We start from the raw sequence: 15032 nt of genomic DNA, 5'->3' as shown, positions 1-15032 counted from the left end.
CAAATTCTAACAATAGGTGAAGTGGCAGAGATTGTGAAACTGTCATTCACAATTCAGGAAAATAGCTGCATTGGTCCAATTTAGAAAAAAGTAACCATTCATTGAGATCCAGTTTTAAACACTCCAAATTTTAGAAATGCCTCCCCTGTCGAAAAGTGGAAGGAGAACAACAGCATTTTCCTTCAAACCAAGATATTCAAAAGTGCCCATTGATTTTTCGGTGCCAAAAGCTGAGACATATTGAAGAGGCCTGATTTTTCAGAACATCCATCCTTGGAAAATCTGGCCCTTTAAAGGTGTCTCAAATTGGGTAATAAAAATGGATGCACCCAATATTACTAATTACTTTTGAAAAAGTTGGGTCTGGTGTTTAGCTACTTGGTAGGTTGCTTGAACCAATGGATTTATGTGGTTGTGGTTTAACTGTAATTCAGATAGTTACCCCATTTATGTTTGAAAAGAAAAGGTACAGAAGGAAAAGAGGAGTGGGTTGATCTTGCATTCCTTACTCATGCTAAACTTCCACTGATGTAAACAAGACTTATGCCTGAGCAAACAACACAGGACTGGCTATATTTATCATATTACTGGTCATTTTAAGCTAAGTAGTTTCAGTATTATGACTCTGTTTTCCCCTTGTATGTCAAATACAATTCCCCATACATATACTTTTAAAGGAATTTCCTCTTGATATCCACAAATACTGAGCAATTAATCTTCACAATATATACTTTTATTTGAATATATATATATATATATACACACACACACACACACACACCTCTACCTCGATATAACACTACCCGATATAACACGAATTCTGATATAACGCGGTAAAGCAGTGCTCCGGGGGGGTGGGGCTGCGCACTCTGGCGAATCAAAGCAAGTTCGATATAACGCGGTTTCACCTATAACGCGGTAAATTTTTTTGGCTCCTGAGGACAGCATTATATTGAGGTATATATAAGCGGCGTGGGCCGAGGGATGTGCTGGCTGCGGCTTCCCGCCACCCCCATTGGCCCAGGACGGCAAACCTCGGCCAGTGGGGGCCATGATCGGCCAAACCTGCCGCGTCAGCAGGTAAATAAACTGGCCCGGCCCGCTAGGGTGCTTACCCTGGCGAGCCGCGTGCCGAACGTTGCCGACCCCTGATATATTTAAAATGCTAATTTTTGTGAATCACTGAGATTTTGCAATGTTTATAATTTCAAATTACCTCAAGCACTCTACAAGCACTTATTATGCCAAAGCAATGCTATAACTCAAATATCACATGTGAAGGAAAATGAAATGGAGAGAAATATAAAATTATATTGTATTAGTTCTGCACTATCAATTTTAAATTGAACAGTTTTAAAAATCTCCCATCTTTTTCAGATTTTTTCTCTCTGTGATGGCTTGTATAGGATCTGTTTTGACATCAACTTATACATATGTTACTGAAAATTGTTCTGCAAGTCCATTATTTTTTGTTTAAAAGCAACCTTTCCATTTTCTGACATATTTTTGTAATGTTACATCAAGTACAAAAAGAACAGAGACTTTTACAAAAATAAGTGTTACAGGTTCTGAGAGAACCTAGAAAAAAAGACCTACTAATAAACTCTGAAATCTGCCAAGAAAATCTACAAATCCGACAGTGCTACATTACAAACCACTAGAAACAAACAAGGATCATTACATATCTGAAAACTCACATAGTAATTGAACAAAGGAGTCTGACCTGAAACACTGGCATCTTTTTAGATGTTAGTCAAATAAATGTACTTTGAAACTCAAGGTGTTCAAAATAAACACCTTCTGTTTAACAAAAAGAACAGACAACAATGAAAAAGTTTTAATCTTTTGCGTGCTGTACTGGTAATATACTGGCAAACGTATGTCTATTTAGTATATGCATAGACCAAGAGAATGTGATAAGAACATTCTAAAATTTAAAAAAATTTGGGAAGAAAAAAAAACAAAAACAAAATTGTCTCTTAAGGCTATTCAGACACCATAAAGAAAAAAAGAAGCCTTTTTTACAAAGCATCAATCCACAATGAAATCTAGTTAATTTATAAAGTAAAGAATGAGTTAAAATCGGTCTCAAGTACCACCTCACTGTGTTTTTATGGTCCTATTTTCCTTTTTCTAAAAAAAACCCATGCAGAGAACAGAAGAAACTAGATGACTGCACATGTGAAACAATTAAAGTGATTGATACACACAATGATGTTAAACTGGAGAGAGAGAGAAAAAAACATTTCCCCTATATTGTTTTGTTATAATCTTGAGTGTTTCTTGTAACTGCGAGTAGATTATTTTCAAACTCACTCTTTTATACATTTAGTAGTCACAGATTCTACTAATAACATTTAAAATATATATGACTGTTTATATTTTGTTGAAATGAGAAAATTATAGGGTTTAGATACTGCAGTGCTTACTCATGCCCAGCTCTCACTGAAGGCACACTGTAATAACGCATCCTAAGGATGTGTATACAAATGTATAGCAGTGACTAATGTCACACTAAAGCCCTGTCAGACAAGTCTGTTTTGTAATAGTAAAAGAATTATAGCATGTTTCTGTTTACCCACTTGAAAGCATTTTTCTTACAGAATTAGACTCCATCCATCAGTAATTCACCATGTTGACATCAGAACCAACAAGACTTAACTTAAATGGATATCTTCTGAACTTTTCCCTCTCTAGTAATGCAATATTTTATTTAACAAAGATGCACACATGTACACGAGCCACTGAATACATTTATTTTTCTCTTTAACATACCGACTTGGCCCAGGTACTCTCATTGCTAGGAAAACATAGCAAGGAAATGTTGATTATCCCCAATGCCTCACTTTGAGTGGGCAATGTAACCGCTTCCCTCCGGCAAGCAGTTGCTAGACACATGATCATGAAATCTACTTTTAGTACTGATAAAGTTCCCAGTTATTGCCACAACTCTGACCTTCCACTTCTGTGTAATGGTATTGAAAAGTTTGTGGCCTGCAACCGCAGTGCCATTAGTCCTTATACTTCTTTGATAACTTTCAATTTGGCTTTCAAACTGGGTAGACAAAGACTGTACTAGCTTCATTGTTCATCTCTTCCTAGAAACAGACAGAAGTCCGGGGCCATAGTATTTTTTCCCCATCCATAAGTAGATTTCAGTACCATTGACCATTAGATTTTGTTGACTCTCTGCAGAAACTGGCAAGTATAGACAAGATTATGATAGAAGAGTAAGTCCACTTAAGTATAGAGTGTTCTCAAGAAGAGTTCCGCTATATCACCCTTTCTGCTCATGGTATATATGAGGCTATGGGGAAAGCCTGAGAATTTGGCCTGCATTAATGAAAGACAACTCGTGGATCTTTTCTCTAATAGACCCAGATGTGGCTGGAAGCCTTTGCACTGCCACAGCAGTTGACTGTTAGCAGAAGTGCCCCAGCCAGTCTCTAGATTTTAATGTTTGAGGGATGAGACAGGACATTCCCAATGGAAGGTCCTATGCTCTGGAATTTGCTTGTTTGATTCAATGCATTGGCCATAGTTAACTGACATTCATGGAACAGTGCAAAGCTCATCTATTTTCCTCACGCTTTTGTCGAAGGGGATGGTTGGTGGGAATGTTCAGCATTACTTTGAGGGTTTGGGGGGGAAGGAAACAAAGTCCACTTAAGTTTGTTATCTGACAGCAAATTATGCATTTTATTTTTAAAATTTCCTACTCCAAGATTATTAAACTCCACCCTTCAGACAATCTAAAAAAAAAAAAAAAAAAAGGCAACTGAATTTATTAAACAGGGTTTTCTTCTGTTCAGCAGTAGAGAAAAGCAGGATGAATCCTATTATTTTATGAAAACCTCAAGACAAGCAAAAGTCTGATCTGTTTATGCAACTTGATTTGTAAAGTAATGACACTTCTTGCCCCATCCCCAAAAAGTCCCACAAAAATGCAGAATATTTTTCAAAAAGAAAATGGTTTTATCTTGGAGTTATCTTTGAAGTTGTTGGGAGCTGCAGGTGCTCAGCATTTCTCAGGGTCAGGCCCAAATTTTCTGACAAGTATTAGTATTTTACACAATGCTGAGATATTTCATATTTTTAAAAAGTGATTGCTTTATTTTTGCTGAACTCTAGAAGTAGCAGAAAAGTCACCCAGGGATAAAACACTGGATTTAAAAAATAATTGGCAGAACATGCTTTTTTTTTAAACAACATCCCAGTGTTTTATAATTTCTGCTATTTATAATTTATTGAAAGAAACAATAACCCAAGAGAACTTTTACTAATATGAATTATTTGTATTACAACAGTGTGTCTAGAGGTCCCAGCTGAACCAGGAACCCATTGTTTGAAGCATTATACAAACACACAAAAAGAAATGGTCCCTGCCTTGAAGAGCATCATCCAAATAGACAAGACCACACAATACCTTAGGGCTTGTCTTCAAGTACTGTGCCGCTGTAGTGAAGACACTACTGTGCCGATGGGAACACTTCTCCTGTTGGTACAGTTAATCCACCTCTGTGAGGGGCAGTAGCTATGTCGATGGGAGAAGCTCTCCTGTTGGCACAATGCTGTCTAGACCAGGGGTTAGGTCAGTATAACTACGTCGCTCGGGGTATGGATTTTTCACACCCCTGAGCAACGTAGTTATATCAATATGTTTGTAGTGTAGATGTGGCCTTAGTTTTCACCAGCGGGAGTGTAAATTCTAATGTGCACCAGCGTGTCACGAACTAACTGGTTTATGTGGACCCTCTGGCATGCACTAAAAGTCCCCCAATGAAATGGGACTACATTTCACATGCAAACAGTACTACATTAATGCGAACTATAGATCTTTTAGTACTTGCTCCATGGGACAGTGAGCGTGCAACAAGCGCAAAGGATGGGAAAGGAAACAAATGAAGTGACAAAACCCAAGTCTCCTATGTGTTAGTGCAGTGTCTTATGCTCTGGTACCACAGTGCCTCTTATCTATTCATAAAAATAGATAACTAGAAGAGAACAATAGGCATATAATCAGCTCATACAGCTTTCTGATCTTTAGGATGAATGGAAATTAAGAGGAGACACCTATTCAAAACAGACATCAGGAAACGTCTTTTTATGCAAAGTACAATAAAAAGGCAAAATGACCTGCCACGAAAGAGTTTGAGAGAAATATACTGTGATCATTCATTAAACAATTATATGGAGTTGTACTAGAGTCCACTGCTGGGCACCTTCAACTCTTATTGAAGTTAATGGGAGTTGAATGTGCTTAGCACTCTCCAGAATTAAAAAGGAACCAACCTTGCATTTCCACATGTTCTCTCTCTCTGTAATATAAAACAAACACACACACACGTATTCCTGAATTCCTGCTACTATTATAAACAGTTTTAACCTTCAAAACAAATGAGACCCATTGTAGGAGTTCTTTCCTGTAAATGCTCAGCTTTGCTTTTTATTTTGAGATATACCTATGCAAAACAATAGCTCAGCAGGTATGAACACAGCTAAACAATACCAAGAGTCCCTGTAGCTTCAGGTTTACATCCTGCTGACACTTTAACCAAAAAAACTGATAGATTACTAAATATACAGCATGTGTGTTTGTGTATAAACCTTACTAGTCATATTATTACAGTGTTAGATATTCAGTCATAGCAAGACTGAGCCATACTTAGTAGTTATTAATTAAAATTTTATATTGGACTGATTACATGTGCTATTTCATATTTAAAATAACTGCAAATTACATTTAGAAGAATCCTTTAATATAACAATTTTATGTTTGGAAATCCCCTTGAGATTTCTTTAATTGACTCAAATAGGAGTCAGATATAAACATACATAGAACAAATCGTATTGTACTGTGCTTAAAACTTTTTTTTTTTTTTTGCATGATCATACTATGTCTCTGTAACAAATAAAATTAGGGCCTCATTCTCCCCCTCCTCATTAAGAGTCACATCCTGTTCCATTAAAGGCAATGGGAGCTTTACCACTGATGTCAATGAGTGCAGAGGCAGAATCAAGTCCTAAACCCATTTTATACTGGTGTAATTCCACGGCAATCAACAGAATTACAGAGATGTAAAACAAGATTAACAAAGTGGAAAAAATTAAGATCCAAGTGTTTTCAAACCAGGTGAGATCTTATGACTGATTATCAGTCAGCTTGCCAAACATTTACTATTTAAAGGAGAAACACATTAAAGCGTCATCCACCAGTATGTTTCAAATATAAATTCTCTTTCAAGAGGTTATGAACATGTGACCCAGGATGAAATCTAGGTCCAAATGAAGCATTAAGTTGGCACAACTCTATTGTGGTCAATACAGAATCGTATTTTACACTTAGGTGGAATTTAGCTCTTGGCACTCCAGATCTCAACCCGGTAGTGTCTTTTACATTTTTAAACAAATTTTTAAAATAAATTTACTTTAGGTTTCAGTAGTACAAGACAATTTTTTTGATGAAACAAATTTAAGGTTCTTAAATTGATTTTAATTTGTTTTTAAAATGAATGTGGCAGGCAGTCCATAATCTAATCACTGGTCAGGGCCGGCTCCAGCATTTTTGCCGCCCCAAGCAGCGAAAATCAAAAAAATGCCATGATCGGCCCCACTTTGGCGGTAGCCACTTCATTCTTCGGTGGCAATTCGGCAGCAGGTCCTTCCCTCCGAGAGGGACTGAGGGACACCCCTTTCCATTGGCCACCCCAAGCACCTGCTTGCTACGCTGGTACCTGGAGCTGGCCCTGCCACCGGTCCCTTTTTCTTTTAAAGGAATTTAAAATAACTATTGTCAAGATTCTTAACTATGCATATATAATTACATATTTACATAAGAGACCATTATTGTCTACCACAAAAGTATTATTTAATAATTCCATACATTACCAGAAGAACCTAACACTTCCTGGAGTAAACAGGATATTTTAAAAACTGTCTAAATATGCACTTAGAATGATTGCTAGGTTATATACAGTTTAAAATCTAGGCTTAATAACAAACACCATTGAACTATAAGGGCTATCACCCCATCAAGAGTTCTGGAAGCCTCATAAGCCACAAGAGCATAGCACGAGTGTCTTGTGCAGTCACTAGAACATAGAAATGGAATTATAGCTTTCTAATTCAATGCTTTCTTGGTTATCATTTTGCATAGTATGCAATCAGATGATTCACTGGCAGTTTTTCTCTATACTGCTGCTAGCATGAAGTCACATTGGCTGTAGTGGCCTTCCAACAAGTAAATGGCCTAGCAGTCAACCTGGGGTCACAAAATATCTACTCTCACTGCAGAGCCTCCTGATTCATAGGTGCAACATCACTCCAGTAAATTATTAGGGTTGTGTGCTATGAGGAAGGTTGTGGCTGCCTTTAAATTATGATCTTCCAACCATCAAGTTTCATCCTGCATGTGCCATTGTATCATATACTCAAAAGCTATGTAATACCTAAAGAATAAGAGGGTAAGATTAAGTGTCAGTCTTAACTCTGAAATTCTTTGCTTTTGTTGACTTGTGGCTTTAGGGTGGTGGCTGTAATAACAATGTTGATTAGTTTTGGGATGTTCACTTTTTCTTTTTATATTGCTAAATTAACACACAAATGATACCCCAAAGAAACATGAATTTACAGTCTACCTTGTCGACTCATCTTTTAGCTAATCTTATTATTTGTGTAAATATGTGTAAGAACTTCATACAGAGTGAGTAAATATGTATTTAAAGGGCATCCGATAGCATGGATAGTACTATTAATACACTACAAGGGAGGCAAGGTGGGAAACAGACAAGCAAGAGAACCTTTAATTTTCCTTTTCCAATATCTTTCAGTTCCCCTTCAAGCTATGATTTTTTTAAGGATGAAAGCCTATCACTGGTCCTGCAAGTCCTATGTCCCACCATTTCTCAGTTCCTGTAATCCTGTCACAATCCAGCATTTGTAACATTACAATTAACTTTCAGAGCTTCCTCCTGCAAACTTACTCAAGAAAATGATCCTATTAGCAATAGGCATACTTGTGTGAGTAAAGGGTTTGCTGATTTAGGGCCTTTATTGGTAACTGTGATGTCACAAATATTAGAGATTATGTAAAAGACATGACAAGATAGAGTGTAGAGGAGGGAGCTTTTATTTATACACAAAGAACCTGATCTTCCTTCCAATAAAGTAAATGGTAATTTTGCCCAAATTTGGTATTTTTAAGCCCCCTAGTCATAGGTGCTGGAATAGGGGTTTTGGGGGATCCGGTAGCCCCCCTCCCCTGCCTGGCTTGAAGTGGTTTCCATCATAAACAGGGTTTACGGTTTGGTACAATGGGTCCCAGCACCCCCACAATACAAATTGTTCCAGCACTCCTGCCCCTAGTGATCAAACAGAAAACACAACATGATGCCAACACAACTGGACTAATTGCAAGAATAAAAGGTTGTAGGATAGAGTGAGAGTAACAAAACAAATTGGGGAGTGAGAGTAACAAAACAAATTCTGTTACAGAAACAGTTTGAGGGATTATAAACAGTCAATTTTTAAAATTTTGTTTTATGGAAACAAACCTTGACAATGTCATTATTACTTATTATTATTATGTATTCTCTTGTATGAAAAAAGACTAGAAATCCTTCATTTGGGCTCAAAACTGCAAATGCACATATGTAACTTGATTCACAATTGTTTTTTGCAAGTCTGAGCACTTTGTCTGGTAAAAGATAGTATGCAAAACTAAGATTATGGGTCAAATACTGCACTCATCTCTCAGCCAAAACTCTGATTTTAAAGAGAGTTTTTCATGCGTAAGGATTACAGGATTTGACTTAGTATGATTAAATTCAGTGTGTTTAAATAGAGACACATGCAGAAATTGTAAGTATAAAGACTTTTAATATAGATAGTTGCTGAGTTTGGAGAAGACCGAGTTTCAAAATAAGTATGTACAGGTAATGTAGAGAAACAAAACATTCTGCAACTAGCAAAACACAGGTGTGTGTGATTTTTTTTTAATTATTAGAATTGGACTGTCACTCATAGTTCATATACTTCTACATGAGGCTCATTTATGGTTGTGTGTACATATTTTCACAAAATGGATTTCGTATCCTATAGATGTTGATTTATTACAAGCTTTAGCTTATGATGTAAGTTAAAATTTAAAAAACTTTTTAAAAAGAAAAATTTCACACCCCATACATGAACTTACACATAACTAATCAGCATCCAGACATACAGTTAAGTATGTCCCCATTTATGAAATCAGATCCACAAAGGTGGACTCCTCTGCTGATTTGTAGCCTGGCTGGGGCTCAGGATCACCGCATGAGTGGACCCATGTGAATCCGATTGCCAGACTGGGGCCCATGCCAATAACTTTACTCAAGTGCTTAAACATTTTTAGGCTCCAGCCCGGAGTGAGAATCACTGTTCATAAAACACCAGCAGTAAAATACCCTATTATCAAAATGGGCTATATGAATTACCGGTCATTTAAAGTTATTGATTCTGCAAAAGAAAAAATAAATCTTGAACTCTTTAGGGCAAAAGAGCTTTGACGCATTGTGGATTATATTACAATAGAGTGTTATGTACATAAGCATACATATAAACAGACTTGCCATAAATTGGGTTAACAGTTGTCATATTGGGGTATGTATATCCCACAACCATTAACTTTTCATGGATTTATCACACAAAAAAACAAAAGCAAAACCCAAAACAATGCAAGAGTCATAAGCTTAGTTGAAAAAAGTGAACACTCATGGCACAAAATATTTTAATTAATGCTCTACTGTTTTCCATGTGAAACTACAAGCAGTTAAACTAATATCCTTAATGATACCATAAAAGTTTTTTGAATTTTTTTGTTTTATTTAACCCTCCTCCCCCCATACACACACACACATTCTTCTGTAGTGGGGCATGTGTAAACATATCCTGGAGAAAACTTGCTTAGTAGCAGCCTGATCAAGGTAAAAGACCCTGACAGTTTAGGAGTAGTATATAGAGGACTATATTATCATTATCCTGGGTACGCTGAGTTCTCCTATATTGTTTAGAAAGGAAGAATAATGCAAGTAGGCTATACATCAGTGGCTCTCAACCTTTCCAGACTACTGTACCCCTTTCAGGAGTCTGACTTGTCTTGTGTACAGTGTACCTCTAAGTTTCACTTCACTTAAAAACTACTTGCTTACAAAATCAGACACAAAAATACAAAAAAGTGTCGCAGCACACTATCACTGAAAAATTGCTTACTTTGTCATTTTTACCATAGAATTATAAAATAAATTGATTGGAATATAAATATTGTACTCGCAATTCAGTGTATAGTATATAGTGCAGTATAAACCCATCACTGTCTGTATGCAATTTTAGTTTGTACTGACTCTGCTAGTGCTTTTTATGTAGTCTGTTGTAAAGCTAGGCAAATATCTAGATTGAGTGGATGTATCCCCTGGAAGACTTCTACAGTACCCTAGGGGTAAGTGTACCCCTGATTGAGAACCAGTCAGCTTTATATTGACGTGTGTTTCTGAAGAGTGACCTTTACTGTGCCAGCTGCCCTCTCCCTTGAGGGAGGAGGGGTGCGTGTGTGCCCACCCAGGGGTGCCCCAGCTGCCTTCTCCCCCGAGGGAGGAGGGGTGCGTGGGTGCCCACCCAGGGGTGCCCCAGCTGCCCTCTCCGCCGAGGGAGGAGGGGTGCGTGTGTGCCCACCCAGGGGTGCCCCAGCTGCCCGAGCAGGGGATTGCCCCTTGGACTGGGTTATGTCGCTGACTCCCTGAGCGCCCCCTTTCGCCGCGGCCCGGCCCTACTCACCTTGTAGGTGCTCTCTGTCAGCTTGTTCACCTCTTCGGGATCCCGAGACATCGTGGCCCCGGACACGGCGGCAGCGCCTCAGGCAGGAGAGAAGGGGACGGCGGCGGCGGCTCCGGAGAATCCGGCAGAGAGGCCGAGGGGGCCGGCGGGAAAAAACTTTCTCCTCGGGGAGCTGCTCCGCTGCCCCTCACTCGGAGCCCCGCTCGCCGCCCGGCCGCCGCCCCAGAAAAGTCCCGGCAGAGACGGCTCCGCTGCCACCTTCGCCCAAACTGTCAAACTTGTGGAACCAGCCAGCCCAGCCCGGCGGCGCTCCCGGGGCGGAGCCTGCGAGGTGGGGCCGCCTGACGCGGCAGGGCCCGCTGGCCAGGCGGGGCGAGGCCTCCCGGGAGCTGGGGGTGGGTAGGGCAGGCGGCTCCACTCTCTTACCTGAGCAGCAGCAGCCCAGCCCAGCCCATCCCCTCCTCTCCCCTCATGCTCGGCCCCGGGGAGCTTCGAGCTGCTCTATGGCGCGGTGACAGGGTGTCGTGTGACAAGGCAAAGACGCCCCAGGGCACGACATGGCACCACCACAGCGAAGGGCTACGAACAGCTCTGCCAGGCGAGCTCCCCTCGGGGCACACAACACGTCAAGTATCAGGGGGTAGCCGTGTTAGTCTGTATCTACAAAAACAACAAGGAGTCTGGTGGCACCTTAAAGACTAACAGATTTGTTTGGGCGTAAGCTTTCGTGGGAAGTGAGGTTTTTACTCACGAAAGCTTATGCCCAAATAAACACATCAAGGCCACTCAGAGGTGGTGCCATGGGCCTTCTGGCTGGGTGTGGCTATGTGCCCCGTCACTGCAGTATTTGAGCACCTCAGGAAGGTTAATGGACTTATCCTCACAGCACTTAGGCGGTAGGGAAGGGTTATACTGGCCCCCCCCCACCTGTGGTATTGAGGCACAAAGAGAGCGAGTTGCTTGCCCCATAGTCACCCAGGCCTGGCATTAAACCCAGATCTCCTGAGTCCCAGTCCCGTGCCTTACCAACAGACCCCCCCACCCATGTCCCTGAGACCTGAGTTAAGTTTAGGGCTGTGCAAAGACTGCAGTGGTACATGATACCCTCCTCCATCCATAGCTAAGGAAAAGAGCTCAGGAGTGGCAGCAATAAAGGGAGCTTTTTCAAAACAGAAGGGAGATGAAAGGGGTGAGAGGGTTGGGGTTTATTGCAGAAGCTTTCTGCAGAGTGGATGGGATTAAGACACTGGTATCCACTTTAGGCACATTTCTTCTTTAAATAGCTATGCCTCACTCTCCACAATAAGGTTATTGGAGGGCTAACTTGAGCAAAGAAGGTTTGGAACAGTCTACAAATATTTACAGTGTGTAAACATCAAGGATGGAGAAGAATATTAGAATCATAAAAAGTAATTGGAAGTTGTGAGATGAAATTCAGATTAGGGTGGTACCAGGAAAATCTTCCTGATAGAGCAATGTAAGCTCCCTCACAAGAGAAGTGACATAAACCCCATAGCCTTGGACATTTAAAACTATGAATTTTGGTGGGGCTCATTGGTCTCAAGAGTGATTTTCATGTCCCTGAAACTTGCTCTGACCCTTCTATAGTAGTCTAGACTGCAGACTCAGTCTCATTCCAAGCCTCTCTTCCTAAAAATGACTTTCTAAAAATGATGTTCCGAATTAGAGTTTGTTTTCAAGCTTAACAGCTTGTTTTAATTAAGAAAAACTTGTTAATTCCCCCCCCCCATCTCGCTCTCTTTAAATGTTGGGCTTCCCCATCCTGTATTGTCTCCTTGTTTTTCATGCCACCTTGTTGCTGTGGTGAGATCACAAGAGGCAAACAATAAAGAATTGGACTTAGAACAGAAAGGCAAATGGACTCTGATGTGGGAGGAGACTGTTATCAGGTTTCAGGAGTTGTAAAACAAATTGTTCTCAAGGTGTTTATGCCTTTAATTCTTTAATTCTTCCTGCTCGGAAACAGTGAGCTGTGAGAGCATTATCATGAATACAACTAACATGGCATGCACAGAAGCAGGTTTATGGGGCATTTCCCACCCTTCCAAGCAAAGTCTTCTCAAGCCTCTGGAATTTATTGTATTGATAGCATTTCTGGAACATATAGTTTACAGTACTGTCCTGATAACTGTTCTTAATAATTTTGGGTGCAATTCTGCAATCTTTACTCACACTGAGTGGTACAAGCAGTATGTATAAGAAGTTCAATTAAAGTAACCTAATGGGGCTATTTGTGTGAAAAAGGGTGACGAATCAGACCATTTATTTCTATACCTTTTTATAACATCTTTCAGCCTGCTGGGTTTCAAAATGCTTTGCAACTGGAGAACCACATTCTATCTACCTGCTCCATGGGTGTTCAAAGCAGGTGCACGGATGAAAGGGTGCAGAGAAGCCCCCCACCTTGCATCCTGGCACAGCCACCAAGGGGTGCAAGTCACCGCAAAGGAGATGGAAATGAGGCTATGGTTCCCTTTCCTCATATTGCATCAGCCATTGGAACTGGTACGTACGTGGGAGGAAATATGCTGTACCCCTGAGAGTGTAGCAGTGATTCCACTATCCTTGTACACTGTGGAGCTCCAGGAGGCTCTCTACAGTCAAAGTGAGTCTGTACCTAATTAGAATCATAGCATGAGAGAGCCCTGATATATAAATTAGCTGTACATGTAGGTCCTGATTCTCATTTACATTTAAGGCCCCTTTACACCACTCTGGCAGAATCTGGCTCACAGGCGTTACTTCATGTACTACTCAAGTGCAACCACTTTTAGGTTACAGCTACACTCCAGCAGCAGATATGATTTGCAGGTCATGTAGATATACCCATACTAGCTATAATTTAGCCAGCTTGCTAAAAATAGAAGTGAAGATGGGCAGATGTGGGCTTCAGCTTTGGTTGCACAAGTGAACAAATACCAGGGGGGATCAAGCAAGCAGACTTCTGCAGCCCTTGCTGAAGCCCAAACTCATGTCTATTTTTAGCAAGCTAGCAGATTACAGCTAGCAAAAGTACATCTAGCTGCAAATCACAGCTAGGGCTGCAGTGTAGATGTACCCTTAGGGTGATAGACAGCAATAACATACAGCCACACTACAAAACAGCTTGAGGCATGAAGTATAGAATACCATGTCCAACCCCCCCCACCCCCACAAAACCTTGTAGGAGGGATTTAGATTGGCTGTATTATAATAATAACATTACTTTATTTATATATGTTTACATTCAGTATGGGCTTTTAAAATTTTATGATTCTCAGCACAACCTCATTAAATTCACTGGAGGATGAAGGCATTGCTATCTAGGACCAGAGCGATCAATTCTGGAAAGGCTTCTCTTGTGATCCTTGTGCTTACCCTCAACATTCACCAGTAGGTTGCATTGTTGTCCACTGATAAAAATGTCTGCATGTAACAGAGAATAAAGGGATGGTTTTGGGCAGCTGCATCCAAACTTCAGATGTTTATATGCATACTCCTAAAAGATCCCTTTGCATTTTAAAAAGCTGTAAATTTTTTCAAGGTTTTATTGAAGACCATCTTTCTCATTTTCTTCCGTCAGCATGGACAGTACTCTATTTTTAGCTTCTCTAGTCTCCAGATAACATATTTTTGCACTTGAATTTATAGTAACAGAAGGTGCAAAATTTTACTTATTTTCTTTATTAAATAGTTCAGAAATATAAAACACAAAACAGAAGGAGGTAAATAAAGATTTAAATGCATAAGCAAATCAAATTGCAGGGTGAAGAGGTCAAAAAGGATCAAAAACATTTTAAAGATAAGGAATGCCACAAAGGGAATTGTAGATGGCAAGGGAGAATCCTTTAATTGGGGAAAACAATGTTATTAATGAAAGAATGAAAATAAATGAAACAGACAAAAATAGAAAATATACTGAAAGTTAAATTTTGCATGTCTGTCTTATACTTCAAAGATAGAAACACTAAAAATGTTTCCTCCAATGTCTTGGAATCTTTGTCAAAGGCATAGTAATTTACAGAATCAATATGTTTAAATGTAATATTTTTACTGGGAAAAAAAAGTGTACATTTTGACATTAGATGTTAAAATAAAAATGGCAAATGTGGAAAAATATTTTCTATTTCTTTTATGGAATTTTGTTTTTCATGGTGGTGAATATTATTACTTCAGATCTAGTTAACATTATTTGTATATGCAGCGTTTGGAAAAGTTTACAATAT

At 39.6% G+C, this 15032-nt stretch overlaps 1 protein-coding gene across 2 annotated transcripts in view; it reads right to left on the bottom strand.

The window, feature by feature from the left end:
- Nucleotides 1-11165, bottom strand: part of BAIAP2L1 (BAR/IMD domain containing adaptor protein 2 like 1) — a 67133-nt gene extending 55968 nt beyond the window's left edge. Inside the window, exon 1 of one of the 2 annotated variants that reach the window (XM_034782972.1) lies at nucleotides 10807-11165. In XM_034782972.1, coding sequence (XP_034638863.1) covers nucleotides 10807-10857 — 51 coding nt within the window. In that variant the 5' untranslated portion in view covers nucleotides 10858-11165. The remainder of the gene's footprint in view (nucleotides 1-10806) is intronic. The other variant, XM_034782971.1, reaches the window with a different exon arrangement.
- Between the last annotated feature and the right edge of the window lie 3867 nt (nucleotides 11166-15032).

The sequence above is a fragment of the Trachemys scripta genome, chromosome 10, assembly GCF_013100865.1.
Source record: "Trachemys scripta elegans isolate TJP31775 chromosome 10, CAS_Tse_1.0, whole genome shotgun sequence".
Lineage (NCBI taxonomy): Eukaryota > Metazoa > Chordata > Testudines > Emydidae > Trachemys > Trachemys scripta.
Note: the sequence above shows the minus strand (reverse complement) of the source record. Positions and strands in the feature narration are given on the sequence as shown.